Genomic DNA, 24,001 nt, shown 5'->3' with positions numbered 1-24,001 from the left:
AATTTCAAGTGGTCTTCTTGATAGTTTTGCATTTTTTTTGTGTGTGTGGGGGCACTAACTTCTGGTCAAGTTTGATAGTTAGTTATGGGGAAAATTACAGGCTAGCTCAGCCAGCTGCATTCCAGGCCCTTTGTAGCATGACATAACCAAAGTGCCACAGGTAGGAAAGTGGGAGAGTACATTTCCCAGGCTTACATACAGTGTAGTTCTTCATGGGATTGAACTTCTTCCAAAGAGCTACCCTCATGCAAGAATTGGAAGGTGGATGTGAACACCATGAGATGGAGATCCTGCTTCCATTGTTTTTCTTGCTTTTGCTAGCAAGCCTAGTCATAGTAGTGTTTGGTGTCAGCTATAGCAGAATCCCATGGGCAGCAAGAGGCAGGACTTAGGTACCCATTTTGCTGGTGTGGATTGTGGCAGAGAAGGTGATGGAGCTGGCAGTTGTGGCAGTTTCCTGACTCCTCAAATTCTTCACTGTGGCAGAGGTCAGCTAGGTCTATAGAACTGTTCTCTGAATTTTTCTTAGAAGCTGGACCATTCAAGGAATTTTATAAACCGCTCATAACTGGAAGTACATTGCTTTCTATTTGAGCTAGCCAGAGAGGATTCTGTTGTCTGCCACTGAATCCTGACTGATAGATTAATCATTGCACTTACTCATAATGTGGCTAGTAAAGAGCTTGTCTGAGGAACAGGAGGCAGGTTGGCTGTGCCACTTCCTAGTTCGCTTGTGCATGCTTCACCAGGATTTTCAATCTGTGGTTATTTTATTTTATTTTATTTTTTTAATTGGGGAATTAGGGGAGGGGAATAGCGTTGGGGAATCGGGGAAGGGGAACAGACAAGTTGCTGTCCTTTGGTTCTTCAGTCTAGTTGTGGAGGACGTCGCTTTACTGGCCCATGTTGGTACTATCATTGCTCTCTTCCCAGACGAGGCAGATTGATTGCTGGCCACTGGATGGCTGCTCACAGCGGCTCTTGACAGCTCACGCCAGCTGCCGGCGCTCACGCCGGCTGCAAGGCACTCACGGTCGCTTTACAGCAGCCCACTGCAGCTCCACTGCAGCCTACACCATCGCCGGCGACTCACAGCAGCCTAGCTCCAGGTCGAGCTGTTGTTCACCATCTTAGCTGTAGAGGGCGCAGCGTCAGTGTCCTCATGTGGGATCCGAACCAGGGCCCTGCTGCTCAGAGTTGGCGTCCCAAGCCAAATCTTAACCAATACACCACTTTGTCGGCCCAATCTGTGGTTATTTTAGAGGAGTCTTTTAAATGCTCTTATCCATTTTTTTGGAAATTAATTTAGTTAAAACTAGATAGTATCTGTAAATCCACAGAACAACATACACAAAAACTGCAGTATGTTCCAGAGTTCACTAATAAGGTTGATTCCTCTAAGCTGTGACATCCCCCTATAACCTTGGATGTCTTGAGTCCACATAGGACATGCATCTGTCTTTCATCTGGCTCAAGAGGGTGCCAGTACCTGTGCTTTAAATACTAATAAATCTTGATTCCTCTCTACTGAAAAAAATACAAATAGAAGTTCTGGTATTTTCTCCCTCCACACATGAATTAACCTGTGAATTCCCTGAGGTATTTTTGTCAGAGAAGCAAAATTATTCTTATGGTCTAACCAAGTGCTTTCTCTAAAGGATGTCATTGCATAATGGAAAACTTACTCCCCCTGTCCTGGATAAAGGGAATTAGACTGAGAGTCAGGGGATTCTGGGTCTGGTGTTATTGATGCCACTGTCTTGGTTGTGACCCATGGCAAGCCCTGCCACTTCGGTTTTTTATCTATGAGATGACTGTGCTGGACTAGAGTTAAGGTCCTTCCTAGCACCTAGATTGCATGAGAGGTAAGTTGTACTGTCCATGAGCTTGTGGCGGGTTTTAATTCTAGGAGTAGATAGCAGTTACCCTTCAACTCTTCACATATAGTTCAGTCATACAAAATATGCTCTGGGTAGTAGATTAGGTATGGGTTTTACTTAGCTTTTAAAATACTTTTCCTAAATTTTATGTGATAAACATGTATTGTCTTTGTAATGGAAAATACTAAAAAGTAAACAAACATGTACAATAACCCTCAAAAAGAAACATAAAAAGATCCAGGCAGAGGAGAAAAGGAATGAGAATGTTGCATGTGTGATAGCTCTATGCTGCCCAGTTGGCCTGAAAGCATCTCTTTATAGTTGTCAGTTTGCCATAAAAAAATTTAGGCAGGCCAGTTTCTTCTCATGGTTCAGTAGACTGAAAACATGATTTCTGGAAAGTATTTATTTTAACAGTTCCAATAACAATAGAACAACTCAGTTGTTTCTTGAAGCTTGGTAAAGAGGTATTTATGTTAAAGCAATTTAGTAACTATTGGCTCATAAGCATTATTTAGACATAAAAATAATAACCGTCAACCCACATACTGCCAGATGAGGAGGAAGACAATTTATAAAGGATTTTAATTCCTGAAGCAAAAGTTTTAAAAGAAAAGTGGTATTACAAAGATGCTCAGAGGGACGGAAGTCAGTTCTGAATATCCCAGTCAGATGGGAACCGAAAATCAAGACCCTGCAATCTGACAATGGGATAGGATGTTAGTAATTGCGATTGCTGTGCACAACTGGTGAGGAAATGGCAGGCTGCTGGGGGTTGACCAGGTGAGCTATACACAAGCATAAATGGACAGGGAAGGACATAACATGATGGCGCAGAATATTTATTTCAGCCAGCAAGATCAAATACCCCTTGCCTCTCCTATAGTGTGATCAAAAGCCCCAGTAAGCTTGCCTGCTCTGCCCCTTGTCCCATGCCACCCTCCCTCTCCATCTGCCTACCTTTGGCATATTATCTGAGAAGAACTTTCTTTCTTTCTGGTTGACCCCACAAAAGTGAGTACAGAGAGAAATCAGTTCCTTCTTCTACCCCCTGGGCCTTCAGAGCACCCATGTGTCAGCTACGACATCTGCATGTCAAGGACTCAGTCAGATGGAGCTGGTGATTGGTGATTAGCATTTTAGGAAATGACTTTCCATAGATGCTGTGCCCAACCCCACTCACTGCAAATTCCATGAAAGTGAATGGTCTACAGCAGCACCGTCCAACAGGACTTTCTGCAATGATGGAAATGCTTTATTCTGTGCTGTCTAATATGGTAGCCACTAGCCACATGTGGCTGTTGAGCACATGAAATGTGGCTAGTGTAAGTGTGCTTTTAATTTTATCTAATCTTAATTGAAATTTAAATAGTCACACTGGCAATTGGCTATCATATTGGACAATGCAGGTGTAAGGTGTTTGTAACTCTTAATGCATGAAACAGTTTTTCAAAGCAATTTTAAAAACTATATATTAGGTTCTAGACATGCTTTATAACTCAAATAGCTCATAATTTCAAATTTTAAATGATGTTTAGAAGAACCTACTTGTGCAAAGTATGCTATCGAATCTAGTCTTCATACATAACTGACTGTGAATAAAGCACCTGATTTCACACTTATTTAATTGTTGATAATAACCTCTCCCTAAGTAAATTTTTCTCAGAGCAGGACTCTGAAAAAGAAGCATATGGAATTCACAGGTATCTCCAAATAGACAATTTAAAAAATAAGATATAGCAAGCACATACATTAATGCAATTTTAAAACATTTACTTACTTGAATTTTTAAAGGAAGCACTGTACTTTTGAAATTTGCATTAATTTGGGAGGGAGAGGGAATACTGCATAAAAGCCTGGAAGTATCTGCCTCTCCACAAAGGTTAAATGGACTTGTAGCGAACATGAACACTTGAGCTGAAATAATTACAAAACTTTGCACTTGTATAGTACATTATTAAATCTTTTAAAGTATTTTCACATTATTGTCTACTTTTATCCTGTTATGTAGGCAAATTTATCATAGATTATATCTCCATTGTATAGACGAGAAAATTGATGCTCAATGAGGTTAAATGGCTTGCCTAAGTTCACAGAGCTAATAAGCAGCAATGCAGGAACTGAACCTGCTGACTATGCCTAGTGTCCTTTCTACTCTAAGGAAAGAGAAGTAACAATTTTCTTGTACACACTGTTGGAGTTTCAAAACCAATTCTTTTAGAATATATGCCAAGAGTGCACAGGGACAGCATGACAAAGACAGTGGCCACAGTGATAGCAGTGGAGATAGGGGCTACAGATAACTTGCAGGTGGCAGTGGTGGTCTCACCACAAGGCATTTCTTTGTTTTTATAAAGCTTGGTGAAAAGTTCAAATTTTTAAAATAATATTGTAGATGTGGTCCAACAGTCTCACACTTTACATGACTCGTCCCATGTACATACTTCACACTCCAGCACAGTCTCCTGGGATTCTGGGCCATCCCTGCAATGAAATCATCTCTCTCAGGTATTAATATGTGATTTAAACATATACATTTCTTTCAAATAATGGAATCACTGGTTTCCTTCTATTGTAGGAAGCCTGAGAGGTTCCTTTGTTTTAGGAGGTAATAATGCCCACTTGAAAGGGGGATATGAGGACTGTGGGAGTTCATGTGGAACAAGGTAGGTGGAACAATGCTGATGGAGAAGAATCTGCTAATGAACCTGAGCCCCCACCCCTCACCTCCCACTTTGGATTGAGGTTGACAGGTACTGAATTCCATTGTTCAGTCTTTACATTCTCATTAATAAAAGCCTTTAACATTAAGAAAAAATCTTGGCTGTGAAATGGGACCCTCATTTTCCCTTCATTCATGGGCACTATCCTCAAGGCAAAGATTCTTATTAACATCAGTAAAATTGTGAGGCACTTGAAATAAGAATGTATACCTTCCTAATACCTCAAAACCATAAAAAACCTCAATGTAGACTTTTCTAACAAATGTTAAGGTGATAAGCCAAACTATAATATATTTTCATGACATGAGAAAAATTATTAGAACATATTGGATAATGAGATTTTTTAAAAGCTGCATACAGGCCGGCCGAGTGGCACATTGGTTAGAAGTTGGCTTGGGACGCCAGCTCTGAGCAGCAGGGCCTTGGTTCAGATCCCACATGAGGGCATTGACGCTGCGCCCTCTACAGCTAAGATGGTGAACAACAGCTCGACCTGGAGCTGGGCTGCTGTGAGTCGCCGGCGATGGCGTAGGCTGCAGAGGGGTTGGCAGGCAACGAGCATGCGCTTTCGTGAGCTGCCCTGAGCCACTGTGAGCAGCCGTCCAATGGCTGGTGAGTGACTGCCTCAGCCAGGAAGAGCACAATGACAATACCAACATGGGCCAGTGAAGCACCGTCCTCCATAGCTAGACTGAAGAACAAAAGGACAGCAACTTGTCTGTTCCTCTCCCCCAATTCCCCAATAAAATCTTAAAAAAAAGATGTATACATAGTTCCATGTGTTCATTGTTTTAAACATTCATTCCTGACTATACAAATGGGTATGTTTGTTTAACTTTCACATGATAATCTTTCGCATGAATATCTTAAGGGATATGTGCTATCTATAATTTCAAGACAGTTCAAAACAATCTCGTCTTCCTTCCCAGGAAAGGTTAATTCCACACAAATGTCATCGTGGGAAGAAGGAGGTGACATGTACTAGAAAAAACCCCCACAAAACCCTAGTCTTTTAATCAAAGCAATATTACAGCTAAAAATGGACAAATGTTGTATCAAATGGAATTTGGTCCCCACACTGGTCTACACTTCCAGATCTAAGGTTGACCATCTCAGTAATGAGGGATGTTCAAACATGTGGGTTCAGCCTCACAGGCTATGCGATCATCTGAGAAAAACCACTAGGCAAGAAGCTGCATGTTGGAGCCAGGAGGCCTGGGGATGGTTGGTGAGGAGCCCTGAGATGGAGCGTGCAGCACCCTCAATCGAAATCGGCTCTTACCAGGGCAGAGAAATAGACTATAGTTAAATGTCTGGGAAGCAAAATGAAGAGAACAAATATTGAATTTAGCAAATCATTTGAAAAAAGACTTTTTACAAGGCTATCAAACAGAACTGGCATTATCTGAAATTAAACAGATGAACAGGAATACCTTAACGAGTCTACAGAAAGGCAGGTTGGTGACTTGGTGAGAGGCCAAGAGAGAAATTTGCATCTTGGGAGAACTAGTATCCAACAACTTTCAGGTATGTACAAAAAACCTGAGATATTGGAGTGGGTAGTCATATTTCAAGAACATTTTGATAAGTCTGCAAAAATGGGCACCTAGAATTTAGTGTGTGATTTTCCACTGGAAGCAGCACCAGACCACTGAATACAGAGGAACAGAAAACATTTAAGCCATGATTAAATGACTCCAATTGGAGTCTAGTAAATGAATTATGAGACAACGTGGGCTGGCAGCATCCTGCTTTGCAGCTCCAACGACAGAGCTAGCACAAGGCCATTTTCCTAAGGGCATAACTTCTGGAGCTTCACAGTTCAAAAAGGTAATGGCAGCCTTTTAAAGGGCCTGCTCAAATCCCACTTAGAATATTGTGCACAGCATGACTTACCCACTAAAAATAGGCCATTCGAGTGTTTGGGGAAGTGTGGAGGAGGATGGCAGTGCTTGCAGGAGGGCTGTATGAGGGCAGTCTTTGAGAGCTGAGCATGTTAAGATGTGAAAAGAGGTGATTCAATCAAGGTTTATGAGTATCTGATGGGCTCACACAAAAAAGCTAGGGCAAGACCTATTCACACCATGAGGATAAAGGATGCTACAGACTGTTAATTAAGGCTAAGGCAGGAGGGATTCAGTAGGCAAGACGGTGCTTTGCAGGGCCACTGATAAGTGGGTAAATGAAGATGAGGTAGAGTTAAGAAAGCAGAGGAGGTGCAGGACATGCCTTGTTAAAACACTATGACAGGGAAGTCTCAGGAAACTGCCTCTGCCTCCCTTCTCCTCTCCATCCATAGTTCTCATTTTCCAACTTTGTGGCTCCCTCATGAAGCTCCTCTGTCCCCAGTGTCCTGAGAGAAGCAGTATCAGCTGCTCATTCTAAATATCGTCAAAGGACTTAGCAGGCATGGAGATTGCAAGGTTTGTGATAGGTGTGTGTACGTGTGCATGTGGGACACAAGGGCTCTTAAGGGGAAGATCGGGGGGAAAATTTAGTAACCCTTGTTATGTAACTTTAAATGCTTGTTGGCTCAAAAACTAACAAATGATAAAAATGGGCTCCATTCTTTTTTCAAAGTGGTAAATCAATCAATCAATCAATCAATCAATTAATCAATCATTTCTCTCTTTCCCACACATAGGCATGCACACTCGTGCACACACATGCAGTCTCCAGTACTGAATTAGTTTTCTTCATCGCCAGTGGTTTGTACTGGCACTCAGGTGAAAGCAAAGAATATAGGTGGAATCAAAGCCAGCCTGGGTCCCAGACCCTCAGTGGCACTGTGACAGCTGTCTAGGCGCCTGTGACTAATGGTGGCTGACTGCTTGGCCATCAGCACGTGTCCCCAAATGGCTCCAAGCACGCTCCTCTGCATGCAGTGGGAACCACTGATCATGAGGCCTTGGCTGCCACAGCACCTGCCCCTGTGGCTGCTGCAGTTCTCAGTGGCACTGCCAGTGTCTGCTCTGCTCTGGCCCCTGATGGGGTGAGATTAGATTGGAGGAAGTGGAAAGAAAGGATCCCAGGTTTTCTTTGAAACTGGAGAGGAACTTGATCTTGAGGTCATGCCTGACTTGCAGATGATAGAGCGGCTGGTTAGCAGTCAGCCCTCCCAGCATGGAGGAAGCTGCCCCCAGACACAGTGGATGGAAATTCGCCCGGATTCAAACAAGAGATGTTACCAGTACTGTCAAGGTCAGGAAAACAATCCGTAATCATATCGCGGCCAAAATCAGCTAAACCATTCACCCTGCCTGCTTGGAAAGAGCCTTGCCAGTCCATCTGACAGCAGACAGAGCATGCAGTGCTGGGCCAAGAATTAACACTGGGACCTGGCAGCATTTCATGGCACTTGAAAAGAATGTGGCCGCAGCTGCATGTACATGTTAACACACATGGGAGTGACTAACAAGCATGGCAGTGCCTGCAGTACCGTAAAATGACCAGTGACCCCTTTGATGATAGCCACTATTTTCCTGCCCCTCCTTGTTTCTTTCTTACAGATGTCAATTGGGACGTCCTAATATCCAGTGTCACCCTGTTTGCTATCTTAAATATTCACTCTTAGAAGTCAAATTAACTTTTTAAATTATTACTGTCATCAGTTAACAGCTGTGCCCTGACGAGTGGTCCCAAGCTCACAAAGTCTATCTGTTTCAACATCATCTTCTTTTTGAGGGAAAATAAACCAGCTAGGGCTTTTGAATTTGGTCAAATGTGAAAACGTTTTCTGTTCAGAGAAGACTCTTAGCTTATCCCTCCCCATCAGGTAAAATTTTTCTTTAACAAACAACTGATACTCTAACTCAAACATTTTGTATAAGGTTGAGAGCAATAATAAATAAAATCCTATGTACAAGCTAAGGAACAAATGAAGTAATTTTTTAAATGTATTTTTCTTTATTTTAGATAAATCTTGCAGTCAAGTCTACAAAATGCTGAGGAGAGAAAGCCTTGATTAAAGAATTTGATACTCTATCAAAATATAGTTTATAATTGAAAGCATTAGGAAAACATCCTCATATATAAAAGGCTTCTTTCTGGAAAAAAATTAAAATCCATGCATGATAAAAATGATTAGCAAGCCAATAAGAAGAAGAAACTTTAACCTGATAAAGGGTGTCTACAAAAATATGCATGGCCCATGTCAAATATTTAATAATGAACACATTTCCTTTAAGATTAAGAATGAGACACTACTTCTATTTCACTTTTTACTGCATATTTTAGCCAATGTAGTAAGATAAGAAAAAAGACATAAAAGTTAGAAAGATTGGAAAAGAAGAAACAAAACTGTCATTATTTGTAGATGGCACAATTTTTCTATGTGGGAAATTTAAAAGACTCTACAGGGAAATTATTTGTAGATTAATGAATGAGACAATTTAGAAAATTTGTAAAATAAAAAAAACCATACAAAAAGTTAGTGCATTTCTATATACTATACAGGAACCATCAATAAGAAATTATATTTACAATAGCAATAAAAATATAAACCACTTTGGATCATATTAAACAAAAATTATACAAGTCATTTTGGAGAAAAGTATAAACTTTTATTGAAAGATGTTAGAGACCTAAATAAATTAACACATACTATGCTATGATATTGGACTTAATATCAAAGGTGTCAATTCTCACCTAATTGATCTAAGATTAAATACATTTTTAATCAAATCAACAGGGCTTTTCACAGAGCTTGACAAGTTTATATAAAACTATTGGAAGAGCAAAGGGACAAAAATATCCAAGACACCCCAAAGAAGACAGATTACATTAAACTTAAGAATATCTACTGATACCATAATGTGAAAAGACAAGCTTCAAAATAAGAGAAGATATATTAAGAACACATAACCAAACAAGTTTGCATCCAGAATACACACATAACCCCTGTGAATTAGTAAGAAGACAACCCAAAAGAAACATGGGCAAAGATCATAAACAGGGATTTCACAGAAACTACCAGAAATGGCCCACGAACAAATGAAAGCTACTAAACTGCATCATTAATCGGGAAAGAGAAAATTAAAACTATGGGAAACACCTTTTCACACCACCAAAATGGTCAAATTTTAAAGTCTAATAGCACCCAGGATTGCCAGGGCTGTGGAGGTGCTTGCATACCCTGCTGGAGGGAGTTTAATATTGAGTTGTCAGAAAAGTCATAATGTATTTTTGCAATGAAAAACATAGAAAAAATACGTCATGACTTTCCCGACAACCCAATAGATACAACTACTTTGGGCAACATTTTGGCATCACATACTACACCCGAGAAAAATTCCTGCAAATGGGGTGTATCTACATTGTTAGTAATGGCAGCAAACTGAAAACAATTTAAATATCGATCAACAGGAAAATAGATGCATGAACTATATATGACCCAGTTACATAAGGAAATACTATACACCAGGGAAAACAAATGAACTATAACTACATACATTACCATGATGGGCCTTACAAAAAGTGCTCTATAAAAAAAGTATTCTATAGTTTAAAAAACTTTTAAGAGAGAAGAGAGACTGCTTCTATCCTGGCAGTCACCCCAAGGGTGTTAGGGACCCTGGAACTCTATGACTTATGTCTTACATCTATATCTTGTCCTAGCTCTGTCATCATCTTGTTTTGTGAATATAGGAACATTCTCCTAACTTTTCTAAGCAGCAGACTATATCCAGAAGCAGCTTTCTACCTTAAATTCTAGCCTTCCTAGAGTTGTAGGATAAAAGAGTATTTTAGGGCTTGAAAGACCGAGGTCTGGATAACCCAGTCAAACCAACCTGCCAGGGCAGAATTCCCTTAACAACAACTTGGACAAATGGCTGCCCTTCCCTGTGAGCACAAGTCATGTGAAAGAAGGCTGGGGTCACGAACAGCCTGTCCATGGTTTCGGACTTTCCACCAGGACCAGGCGCTTCCGTATCCTGCTCGTCAAACTACCGTTTAGCTTCTGACCACTGCTCTTAGCAGCCCCGTATCAAAGGGACTTGAAAATAATCCCACTGGGCCCATCTGCAGTGTGCAGGCCGTGCATGGCTGCACCTGGGATCCAGGTCTGTGCGTGGCCACCAGAGACATATGTGGGTGCATCCGGAGTCCATGCACGCCCCCACATGACTCCACTTTCCCACCAATGCCAGTGGTCAGATATTCTTTATTATATTAAAATGAAATCTCTGCCACTCGAGCTTCTCCCATGGATTCTTGTTTTGTTATCTGGCGCATCACAAAACACACCCTTCATTCACCAGACTCTATATATTGCATTTCCCCTAAGTAAAATGCACAGTCCAGCTTACCTGTACAGATCCGTGATCAGCTTGTCCTTGTACCGAGCACATAGGTTATTGAGGACTTGCTCATGCTGGCCAAACAAGCGGATGTAGTTGGAGGTAGGGAAAGGCTCCTTAGAAAGGCACGTGATAGTTTCCACCATTTTATACTTGTTAATATGTATCCGGAAGTAAGTCCCATCTTTTGCATTACCTGTTACTATTTCTGAACCCTGGAGGGGAGTAGGTCAGAAAAACAACACCAGAAACATTTTTGGACATTGGGAACTTTATCATAGCAATTTATTTTCCAAATATAACAGACTGATTGTATCTTATTGTTTGTTGCAAATAACAGTAACAGATATTGATTAAATTCAACAGAAGATAACAGTGTGTCCGAAACCACATACTTGGACTTAATGACTGAATGTTCCTCAGGATATTTTAAACTGTGATTGCATTGTTCTGTGTTTCTAAATTAGTTGCTAGGTTACAGCCAATTCTCTATTACTCAATACCCGGCATGGCTACGTGGAACTGGGTTTTTTCCCTTCTGTGAGGTGTGTTAAGACTGTTAATTTGCTTAGTTTTTCACAGCACTATGTTGAGAAAAACCTCTTAGTCAAAAGTGATCAGAAAGAATTTCAGTTTTTTAAAATGTATTTAAACAAAGAAAACAAGTAAAAGGTGAATCCCTGACAGCTGGGTTTGGAGAGATTCAGCTGTTTGGTAAGGTCTGTTTCCAGGAAGAAGGTTCAGGTTTATGGGACATACACATACACATGCTGCAGGCTACTTTTTAGTTTGTAAATTATCAAAGCTTTACGTCCCATAGAAGCAGGCTAAAACAATCATATAAACCCAGATGACAAGGAAAGATGCTGTATTCCATGTCACAACCAATCACTTTCTCTATTTCAGCCCCTAATAGCTACTGATCTACCAACCAGAGACACACTCCCCATGGGCTCAGACCAAACTGGGAACCTGCAGCAGACAAACATGGGTTTTGTTGGTGGTGGTTGAACCTGCACTTTACCCCCTAGAATCTGAACTTAATCCATGGTAACACTCAATAAATCTTTCCTAAGTGCATATAGATTTAAGCTTTTGCTCTGAACTTGAATGTGGCATTTAGAAATCCAAGGCAAGTTGAACTACACTGATCCCAAACATTGACTCAGTCCCGGACATCCCCTGGAGATTTTGTCTAAACAAGGACACACGGTTTAACTGGGTTTTTAAATAAATTGAATCAACTGGTAGTGTTTGGATATCACATGGCAAAACCCTTAGAAGTCAACCAATTATAAAAGCACGAGGTGAGGTATACAGGAGGGATGTCAGGTAAACCCTGGTCCAGCCCCAAATATGTTTGAGAAATTGGGTATTTGGGGTTGGGAGAGAGAACAAATACAGCTTGGGAAAGGGGTTGGAAGATGGCACCTCTGAGACAGTACAAGTGGTCCATCATTCATAGAGATGGGTGGACACAGAGAGGAAATCTACCTCTATTGCAAGTGTTCAGAAAAAAAAATTTGCAAAACGTTACCTAACAAAACAATGGTACATCACACAATGAGGTACAACACAACCAATATAAATTATCAGTAAACCGTATTTCACAACAGGGAAATATGGTCACAGCATATTTTATTCTATATGAGCAGTTTTAAAATGTACAGATTATTCCTTTTTCTAATCAACATTTTAACAAAATGTTAATGGTTGTTTTCTGTGGTTGGCAGGCTGGGTCATTTTGTGGTTTCTCTTTCTGTTCATTTGATTATCTATAGTTTCTAAATTTTACAAAAATAACTATCACTTCTAAAACGATAAAAAGCTTTTAAATACTGTAGTTGTGCTGTGGCAAGGAACCAGACTTTTGATGAAAACATTGAGAGGGAGAGAAATGAAATAGAAAACAGAAATGATGAGAAAGGAAGGGAGGGAGGGAGGGAGGGATAGGAGGGTCTAGTGTGGAAGGGTAGGGCTTGTCAGGAGAAGAGTTTGGAAAAAGCCAGTTTGAACCACAGGCTGCAGATTCTCTGGTCTCCTTATCCAATCATCCCCTCAACTTTTGCTGTTGCCACAGTATTTCTCTAGTCCTAGATTACCCCAAGAATTTTGTTTTTTTCATTCAGGTCTGTTTACTTTAAGTCTTGACTTCTCAGACTGAGGCACAGCTGGGCTGGGGCACTTAACATCACAGAATAATCCCTGTCATCAACTTTACTTAGTAGCCCATCATAGCAAATACTATTTCTGAATTAAATACACACAGATCTATGAGAATAAAGAATCTGCTCTTCACATGCATTTCTAAGACCCTTTGAGTTAGGTACCAGCAGCTTTAAGCTTAGTTCCAGATGCCAGATGTGAGAGGCCCCTTTGCAGTAGGGATGCCTTGGTGGAAAAGGTGAGTGAGTGTCTGAGGAGGGCCACTCCCTCACCTTGGTTGTAGGGTGACTGGGGGTCCAGGGGAGGGGCACTGTCATCAGCTCTGGCATAGTTTTAGCACCAGGTTTCTCCAGGGCTCACTAGAGAGCAGAGTCAGCCACCCCACAAGATCTTGGCCCCTACTTCTACTCCTGTTTAATATTTCTCTATGCTGAGTGATTTTAAGGAGGGGAACCCAGGCATCAAAGGGACACACTTTGAGATCTTCCCATGTGGCTGACAAAATTTCGACTTGTAAGAGTTCCCCTAAATACTCTATCTTCTGCTCACAAGGACCCTGTGTTTTAGGGGGGTTACTTGGCCAAGGCTGAGCACCTTGAGACTTGGGCCACTGTGACATGGAGCCCTGGCAGGTTGCTGGCTGAAAGAAAGCAGGGAGTCTGAGCACATGTACCTTCTGATGTCAGCCTGTTCCAAAATGGTGGTGTCGTCAGCACCATTTTCAATAACTTCTTGTTATAGATCTGTTTGATGGGGGAGGGGAGGCATTGGTCTCATTTTTCAATTTAAAAATTGAATTATAATCTTTGGGTTGCTTCTGTATGTTTTAGCACATTATAGCTATGAGGGCTTAAAGAATGCAGAAAGCAGCAACACTGTAGAGGAAGAAATGACTTGTGCTATAATAGCTAATCATAACTATAAAAGTAATTGTGTCCATTTAATGAGATTTGGTACTTTGTTAACATAATTGGGGGAAAGCATTCTGGGAATTTGGAATGCATCAAAATACTTTGCATTGACATTAAAGACAATTCACCTACAGATGGATTTCTCAGACGTAGATTACCCTTGTAGGGCCCGGCAGACCTATCTAAATTACTTAGGTCATTCCTATGCAGTTGCTACCAGGTCAGGAAAATCCAGAGACATGCAGAATGCTGCCTGTCTCTCCTCCCAGAAAATCACTCCACTAATGACTAAAGGCAGCTTCTGGCCCTGCCACCCCATGAGGGGTTCTGGGGTAATGATGATGATTTCACATATTTTCCAATTCTGTAGGATGTGTCTAGTTTCTTCCTTTTAAGTATGTAAGTAAATTGTTAGGAAATTTGGATCTTGAATTTAAGATTTTAATGAGTAACTTGTTCTGGTGTGCTTCTTTTTCTTTCCCTTTTTCTTGAATACAATTATCTTTTCAAGTTCCTTTCTGATTTTGACAAAGGTTGGAAAATGGCCCCGGAATTCATGCCAAATGGAAGATACAGGATTAATCACACTTGGTGTGCAAGAAATCAAGTTCCCAGCTCTCATGATGAACACACAATTTTAAATTTAATGTTATCCAGAGCAGAATTTGTTGTGACAAATTTCCTTACTCTGTGGTGTATAAGCCAACAAAGCATGTGGACTGGAATATGTAAATTAGTTTATTATGTAGACGACTTGGGGTCCCCTTTCTTCCTTTTGTCAGGTTACCTCTCAGAGAGCTCATGGATTACTAAAGTAAACTCTTACTTAAATATTCTAATTCATGAGTAGTATAAAAGTCTGATAAGATTGATGTGTACTACATGTATTCTAAGAATAGTAATTTAGTTTCTCTGGTGAAATATTATTCAATGAGCTCCATCCTTGATCAACTGGCTACATTTAGGTGACTGCCTGACCATTTTGGCAACAATTTTACTTAATCAAATTAATTACAACCCCAAAAGATTGCCATGGAACTATCTTACATTTTTTTTTCTTGGAGAATAAAATGGAAAAAAAAATCTGTTTAGATCTTCTGTACTAATTAAAAAGGAGGCCCACCTGGCAGAATGGTTAATTAAAGTCAGGGGTCCTGTTCAAATACTGTCATAGCACCAGCCAAAGAATCTATTACAGTTGCATTCTTACTAAAACTCTCATTATCTAAAAATCCCTTTTGGCTCCTCCTCAGGCTTTATTCAGAATTAAATGACACTGCATGTAGGAAATCACATAGTATCCTTGAAGAATCTGGCTTTGTCCGAAACCAAGTCCAATATTTTCTAGCTCTTGAACACATTTGGCTCCAGTTATTTATGTACAATGACCACAGTGCTCAGCCTCTGAACACATCATTTGGGCTTCATCCTGTTCATCTAATGCCTCGCTTTATCAGTCACAAACTGCATTCTTCAAAGGTGGCCATGGCAATATCCGCATCCCACACACTCTTCTACAATATGACTTAATACTCTTTCCATTGAGAGATGAACTCTCTGTCCCCTCTCCTTGAATCCTGGTGGGCTGTGACTGCTCCAACTGAGGGTGTGAGGGAAGTAACAGTGTGTAACTTTCAAGGCCAGGTCATGAAAAGCAATGCAGCTCCCAACTTGCTAGTGAGGACACACACTCAGCCCTGAGCTGTCACATTAGAAGCCTGACTACTCTGAGGCTGCCACGCTGTGAGGAAGCCCAGGCCACACAAACAGCCCAGGTATAGTGCTCTGGTCAGCACTTCCTGTGTCTGAGTCATCCCAGCTTAGGTGAATAACAAGCCTGCAGAGGATCCAACCATTATGTCACCTCTAACCTTCTAGTCTTCTGAGTGGAGGCCCCAGACATTGTGGAGCAGTGACCAGCCCCGCCCACTGTGCCCTGTCTGAATTCCTGACCTACAGAATCTGAGCAGAATGCAGTGGCTGCTTCATACTGCTACGTTTTTTTTAATGTAGCAATAGAAACTGGAACATCATTTACTATAATCCTTTCTTTATTTGTAAGAAAATTTTGCATCAGACCACATATACAATACATACCTAAAAGAATCTGGGAGAGACCCAAAGGAAATAAGTTTTAAACACAGTTCTTTCCCTGGAAGAACCAAATTTCATTATTTATTTGGAACGGTGATTAACAATAACATCCACCAGTGATTAGTCACCTGTTTTTTTTTTTCCTAAAAGGCAGTGTTACTTTATATATGATTTCTAATAATCCCAGAAATGCAGAGAAGTTCAATAACTTTTTCAAAGTCCATGGAGGGTGGCCCATTAGCTCAGTTGGTTAGAGCGCAGTGCTCATAACACCAAGGTTGCTGGTTCAATCCCATGGGCCACTGAGATGTGCCCTCCACAACTAGATTGAAACAACTACTAGACTTGGAGCTGATGGGTCATAGAAAAACACACTGTTCCCTTGAAAAAACACACTGTTCCCCAATAAAAAAATAAAATTTAAAACAAAAACAAAGTCCATGGGAAATACAAGAAAGAGCTGGGAGTCTGATTTCCTCAAGGGAGGAGGATGAGAGGCCAATAATCTATACAATTTGAGTCTGCCCCCCTTTTCAGGAATTTTCCAAAGCTTCCACTTACATTTCATTGACCAGAACCTGCTAGACGGCTGACCCTATTCTCAAGAAAATCTGAAAAATGTTTTTAAGTTGGTCATATCACTGATACCCCAAAATATTCAGGATAAGAAAATGGGAACAGAAGTTACTTTGGGAACTTCCAGTGTCTGCCTCACTGACAAAAAAACAAAAAAGCAAACATGATACATCAGAAAGGAAACCCCCAGTTGACAACAAACCCTAGTTTGGGATCATCTGTCAGAGAATCTTATTTGAGGAGCTTGCCAACTGACCAACTGAATGTGTCCTTTCTGATTACCTTGAACCCATGGATGTCCCCCCATCATACGTCTACATCTCCTGAATGATCCCTCTGGTGTAATTCAGGGAGGGCAGGAGAACAACAGGTCTGTATGGACATTCCAGACCCTACACAATTTACTTGTCATGTTGCCATGAAGGTGGTTATTTTAGTTATCTATTGATGCATCACAGGCTACCTCAAAACTTAGTGGCTTAATGTCTCTTCAGTAGGTGAATGGAGAAATAAATTCAGACAATGTATTGGGTTGTCGGGAAAGTCATGACACATTTTTGCATTGAAAAACAGAAAAATACATCATGACATTCCCGACGACCCAATAGTACTAATCAGATCCAAAATAAAAATAAAAATAAAAATAAAAAAGAGCTATCAAGCATGAAAAGACATATTACAAAGTGAAAGAAGCCAATCTGAAAAGGTTACATACTGTACAATTCCAACTATTAATACACGACATTCTGGACAAGGCAAAACTATAGAGACAGTAAAAAGATCAGTTGTTTCCAGGGGTTAAGCGGGAGGGAGAGATGAATAGGCAGAGCACAGAGGATTCTTAAGGTAGTGAAACTACTCTGTATGATATAATAATGCTGAATACATGTCATTATACATTTGTCCAACCCATTGAACATACAACATCAAGAGTGATCCCCTATAAAACTGAAAGCAACAAAGGAACAAGACAAACAAATGAAGAAACAAAACTCATAGACACAGACAATAATTTAGTGGTTACCAGAGGGTAAAGGGGGAGAGGGGATAGTAGAAGAGGGTAAAGGGGGTAAAATATATGGTGATGGAAGGAGAACTGACTCTGGGTGGTAGACACACAATATGATATATAGATGATGTATTTCAGAATTGTACACTTGAAACCTATGTAATTTTACTAACCATTGTCACCCCAATAAATTTCAATAAAAAAAGAGTGATCCCCAATGTAAACTGTAGACTTTGGATGATAATGATGTGTCAGTGAAGGTTTATCAATTGTAAGAATTGTACCACTCTGGTTGGGATGTTGATAATGGGGAGGCTATGCATGAATGGAGGCAGGGTTACATGGGAAATCTCTGTACCTTCCTCTCAATTTTGCTGTGAACCTAAAACTGCTCTGAAAAAAATCTGTTAAAAAACAACTAGTGGCTCAAAACAACAATAAACTATTATTACCTCAGTTTTTGAGAGTCAGGAATTGGGAGTAGCTTAGCTGGGGTGTTCTGACTCAAGGTCTCTCATAAGTTTGTCAAGATGTTGATGGGGCTGCATTATCTGAAGGCTTGCCTGGGTCCAGAGGACCTACTTCCAAGACAGCTCACTGACATGACTTGCAAATTGCTAATGGCTGGTGCAGGAATGCTCAGTTCCTTACCACATAGACCCTTCCAAAGGGTTGCCTGGGAGACCTTACATCATGGCAGCAAGTGATCCAGGAGGGTGCAAGTTGGAAGCTGTAATATCTTTCATGACCTAGCCTTGTAAATCATACACTGTCATTTCCACAATATCCTACTGGCTACACAGGTCAGCCCTATCCAGTGTGGGAGGGGACCGTACAACAGGATGAACACCAAGAGGCAGGAGTCACTGAGGGCCATCCTGGGGGCTGGCTACCACAGTAGTTTTCTGATGTGTGAACCAATACATTACACTAAAGACTCTGAATAGAGAATCCCCCCCTCCCGCCCCATAAACAAAGTGTTGTATTTGAAAGTAAAATGAAATTCAGGAATAATACTTACAAAATCAGGCTGGGCCATTTCTACCTCCAAGGGAGTTGGAATGGCAGGTTTGGCGATATGCAGATAATGGTAAGACCCAGGAAGAATGCCTCCTAGAGGAAACGGCAAGTTTTCCACATTTATTTAAGTTGTTAAGGTGGGTAACAGAGCTTACGTGTATGCCACAGGAAAGTGGAGATGCCTACAACGGTGTGTGCTACTCAAACATTCCCACTGACAAACTGCTATTAGCAAGGACTCCCTGGGATGGTTGGGCTTTACTTAATAAAATCAATGTGAATGTGCCATTATATCCCATAATATAGCCAACAGTGCTCCAAGGAGATGTGCCAAACTGATGCTGTGTATCCTGTGATTTCTTATAATTCCTGTCACTCTACCCTATAGTACTTGCCAAAGCCAGACCAAGACCTTTAGAGGCTTTTAACGTTGCAGTGACTTTCCCATATCCCTTCACTCCTCCAATATGTAACAAAAATATTCAAAAAGCGAATGTTATATGGAAAAATCAATAAATTTCTTGTTCAATGCTTTAGAAAACTATCATTATCAAGTTCTTAATATTTCTAACTTGTCCCAGAAGTACGAGCCCGACCTAGCTCTGGTCTCTGACACCCATCCCTTCTCTTCCTCTCCCAGGGCCATCACCTTTCCTAAGGTCTCATCCAGAAGGAAGAGCAGAGCAGGACTTTCCCGAGGCCAGTTTGATAGGTACAAAAAGACAAGGACTGGGACATAGGCCTTTTGTCTCTTTAGTCTGATGTTCTGTTTACTGGCTTAGAGGCCGTGGACACCGTAGGGGTCTATGAATGGCTTTGGGAGTTGGTCCAAAATTAAAATCCAGATCCCGAGTTGTAGTAGCCTATTTCAAATGCTCAACCTCTTGGAAGTGAATAAACAATTTTGTAAGTATGTACATTTTTCTGGTAGAAGGTCTACAACATTCAAAGACACTAAAAGTTTCAAAGGATCTCTCACCTCTCAAACATAAAGGAACATCATGTTGCTCACATGATTTCTTTAGGGATCTACAAGGCTCAGTGGCAGAATGTGGACTGTTTTACAGCTGCAAATGGTTTGGCTTATCCATCCAGATAGCAGACCAAGGCCTGAGATGCTTAGAAGGGTCTCTTTATGTCTGAACTTATAGTGAGAACACAGGTTTGGTAAGATGTCAGGGCATCACACCACTGTGACCAGTTGTGAGTAACCTCTGGGCAAGTTACTGATCATACCCCAGTCTGTTTGTTTATATATAAAATAAGACCACAGTTATGATATAGTCCATAATAAATAATCAAAATGCAAAGGATGATATAATAATAATTCCCCACCCATAATAAATGCTTAAAAAATGAAACAGAGTCCTCCTCTGCCTCTGCAAACCCACTGAGGGACAGAGGAGTCTCCTCATTAAGCCCAAGAGAAACATGACAGGCTGCCCTGAGCACGGACCCACTAACTAGTGGCTTCATCAGAGGGAAGAAGGGGGCCTACTACACACCTTGGATCTTGGCTCCCTTGTACATGGGGATGAGTTGGTTGAGATCAGCTGGAGGCTCTGTCACAGGCTCAAGGGTCGGATCAAAGAGACTGAGCATGGCTGCTGCCAGCTGGAAGCCAATTTCTTTGGAATTGAAGCTACTGTGACTCCACTCATTTGAGTAATATCTGTTGGAGAATTTGGTAAGGGAGCCAGCAGCTCTGATGGCTATGTCATTGGTGTGGAAGTTCATATCAATCACAAGTCGACCATCATAGACAAGACATGCATCATTGATTGCTTTAAATGTTTCATAATCCACATTTTTCTCACAGAAACTGAAGAATATCTACAAAATGAACAATCTCATTATTACTCAGTTATCACTCTTTCCCTTCCCAATGAGTGCGAACTGTCTTCAGGGCATTTTATTATTTGGGTCACACACTCAAAAATCCAAATCTCCTAAAAGTTTGTCATAATGGTGTGTGTGTGTGTGTGTGTGTGTGTGTGTGTGTGTGTGTGTGTGTGTGTGAGACAGAGAGAGAGAGAGAGAGAGATATGGTGGAGAGGGAGAGGGAGACACTCCTCTTTGGTATGAAGAACAAATTAAGATAATCCAATGTTACCTTTTTTTTTTAATCACTCAATCTAGGCATCCAGTGGAGAGAAGGATGCCTTGTGATGAATATCTACCACAACAGGAAATGTTTTTTCCCCACAAGGAGATTACATTCATAGAGATACCACTTCCCCTCATTCTTCTACATTTTGAATAGCTGTGTCTCAGTCTCCTCCCATCTTTCTCTTCCTGTGTCTGACACTTAGGTCTCTCTAGGTTCCTTCTTGGGGTCACCTCGTCCAATCTTGAGTCTTCAGATTGCCCCAATCTTGGCGTTTTAAATCCAAACAGCCTGTCCCTGCAAGATGCCTCAGAGAGGGTGAGAGCCCCATCAGCCTCAGCATGTTCCATGCCTAGACTCTTTTCTTGTTGCTTCCTGCTCTGGTACCGCACACATTCACTGAATAAATATTTACAGGGTACCTACTATATGCCAGACACTGTGCCACAGAAGGGTCACAAACCCCTCTGCATGTCCTCAGAAGTGATCTGTAAGCCTCCTCCATTCTCTGCCTAAATTTCAATGCTTTCTCATGCTTATCTGAACATCTTCTTCTATGTTGATGTTGAAAGTCATCAAAGCAGTCCAAGTTAGTTGTTTTCAAGTTTCCATTTGTTGTTGAAGTAGTTGAGATAAGTTCAATCATTTTTATTTTTACCCATAGTTTGCCACCTTATTAAAAACATGCTAAAAATGATATGGATCCTCATCATGGCCACCTCCCTGCTTCCTTTACACACCTGCTTTACCCACCTCACTTGCCCCACTTTGTACCAAAATCAACTTTTCTGGGCCAAAGGTACCCCCTTTTGTATCCCTTTCCCACACCCATGAACAGTGCATGAATGACCCTGAGGTAGCAACTAGTCATGCATAGCTTATATAAATTTAAATCTAAATTAATTAAAATTAAACAAAATTTAAAATCCAGATCCTCAGTTGTATAGCCTATTTCAAATGCTCAAAAGCTACAGGTGGTTAGTTATCATATTGGTCAGTGAACAAGGGCACCAGTCATTAGATTTAGGCCCACCTTAATCCAGTATGACTTTCTTTTTACTTGATTACATCTGCAAAGACCCTATTTCCAAGTAAGTTCACATTTATAGGTACTGGGGGTTAGGACTTCCAACTTCTTTCTAGGGGACATAATTTGACCAGTAACACCATCACCACAGTCAAGATCATGAATATATTAATCTTCACCAAAAGTTTCCAATGTCCCAACAGAGTTCATGCCCAACACAGAGAGCAGGAGGGATAAATACCTTGACTTCTCCCCTCTTTCCATGTCTAACCCCCAGGTAGTACCTGCTGTTGGGTGAACACAGATGGAAGTAAGAGAACAACCAGAATTGGGAAATGTCTTCTGTCTGCAGAGGCCATTCCTTGTGCAGTGAGGAGTACAGGAAGAAGGAGGCTGGGCCTGATGGCAGCCAGGCCAATCTCTAACCCAGGTTGCTTTAAGATGTAGTTTTAGCAGGGAGGTGTGTTGGATCAGTTGAGAGTATTTGCAATGTTTTTGCCATGATTCCAGTTCTGATCCAAACAGGGAAGTAAAACCCAGAGGGGGATGCTAGAGAACCTGTACTCAGCTGGATTTTCGGGGACATTTTCTCAGGCCTTTGCTTCCTAAACAAGGTACGTGCTCACCTCCAGAGGTTCCCCAGGATAAACTTGACACATCTCCCAGGATGGTCATTTTTGGGGGAGGAAGGGAAATTTGGGTGAAAACATTTTGATTTTTTCTATCTTAAATAGGTGTTTTGTAGATGATGTAACTTTTTTATTAAAATAAGAAGAACATTTTCTGTCCTTTTCACTGCTGTATCCCTCACACTTAGGACAGAGCCTGACACCTAATAGGTGTTCAATAAATATTTGTGAAATGAATGAATTAAGTGAATGTATTAAAGAGCAGAATCTAAAATTTCCGTAGATTATCAGGATAAAATGAGAGATTCCAGAGAAATGGTGGTAGTGGTTTGCTTTGAGCACCTGTCTAGGTTCTGGGGGGATGAGCATCACCCTTAGGGGCACTTGGGTGAGAAGCCCTACTTAGGCTGACCACTCCCTTAGGCTGATCAATCCCTTCTCCCAGGTAAGGGATTGTTATAAACTCCCACCTACTGACCCCAACCAATTTGCCTACTAGATGTTGCTGGCATTCTTTATCACAGCTGCTACCATATATCCCTGATCTATGCAGCTCCAATATTCACACTGGTTTCAGTCTCCCCTTTGAGTGCGGGTCTCCGGCTTCTTCATTAGATTAGCTGGCCCCTTCCCTCTCTCCCTTCCTGATGGCTTCTGCTGGTCTCCTGAACTGGCAACTCCGAGGATACAGGTTGTAAGGTGAGCTGTTACACATACCCACCTTCGAAAAAAAGTACTCTCTCTGTATATCATCTAAGTCTCTATTTCATGGAGAAACACTCACTACTGCTGTTTTCAGAATCTTAAGAGGTTAACAGCAGCACAGACTTAGGGGCCCTCTGACCTAGGTTGGGATCCGTACATCACTGACCTGGAGCCACGATGTTCTCATCTGTAAAATGGGGATGCTTCCCTTTATAGTGCTGTTGTGAGGAGGTGACAGAATGCTCTGCAAGCTTCCAGCACTGTGCCTGGGACATGGCAAGCTCTCAGTGTTGGCACTCTTCAAATCTTTGACATTCCTTCTCCAAAGAGGCAATGTCTAATTCCCTCCCCTTGAATATGGGCCAGCCTTAGTGACTTGCCTCTAGTGAATACAAAGTGGTAGAAGTAATGCTGGTTGGCTCCTGAAGCTAGGCCAAGTGAGGTGCTACAGGCCCTCCCTCATTCTCTCTCCACTTGTTCTTAGAACCAAGGCACCATGGTTTTAAGTGGAAGCCCAGTCACATGAAGGGGCCATTTATATGTGTTCTGGACAAAATACAAGGTCTGACAATTAAGTTCTCCAACTTGTTGCAACAATGTTGCTAACCTTTTTTGATATCAGAGGGATTATTCATTACGAATTTGTACCAACTGGACAAACAGTTAACCAAGTTTACTATTTGGAAGTGCTGAAAAGGCTGCATGAAAAAGTTAGACGGCCTGAACTTTTCGCCAACAATTCATGGCTCTTGCATCATGACAATGCACCAGCTGACACGGCACTGTCTGTGAGGGAGTTTTTAGCCAGTAAACAAATAACTGTATTGGAACACCCTCCCTACTCACCTTATCTGG

The 24,001-nt window shown here is 41.2% G+C and overlaps 1 protein-coding gene across 1 annotated transcript in view; it reads right to left on the bottom strand.

Annotated features, from left to right (window-relative positions):
- The window catches only part of CFAP61 (cilia and flagella associated protein 61), a 323,912-nt gene that overhangs the window by 54,195 nt on the left and 245,716 nt on the right, over positions 1 to 24,001 (bottom strand). The window contains exons 23-25 of the mRNA XM_019653120.1: positions 20,184 to 20,511; positions 18,680 to 18,771; positions 10,912 to 11,117 (exon numbers count right to left, since the gene is read on the bottom strand). Coding sequence (XP_019508665.1) covers positions 10,912 to 11,117; positions 18,680 to 18,771; positions 20,184 to 20,511 — 626 coding nt within the window. The remainder of the gene's footprint in view (positions 1 to 10,911; positions 11,118 to 18,679; positions 18,772 to 20,183; positions 20,512 to 24,001) is intronic.

The sequence above is a fragment of the Hipposideros armiger genome, unplaced genomic scaffold, assembly GCF_001890085.2.
Source record: "Hipposideros armiger isolate ML-2016 unplaced genomic scaffold, ASM189008v1 scaffold_195, whole genome shotgun sequence".
Taxonomy (NCBI): Eukaryota; Metazoa; Chordata; class Mammalia; order Chiroptera; family Hipposideridae; genus Hipposideros; species Hipposideros armiger.
Note: the sequence above shows the minus strand (reverse complement) of the source record. Positions and strands in the feature narration are given on the sequence as shown.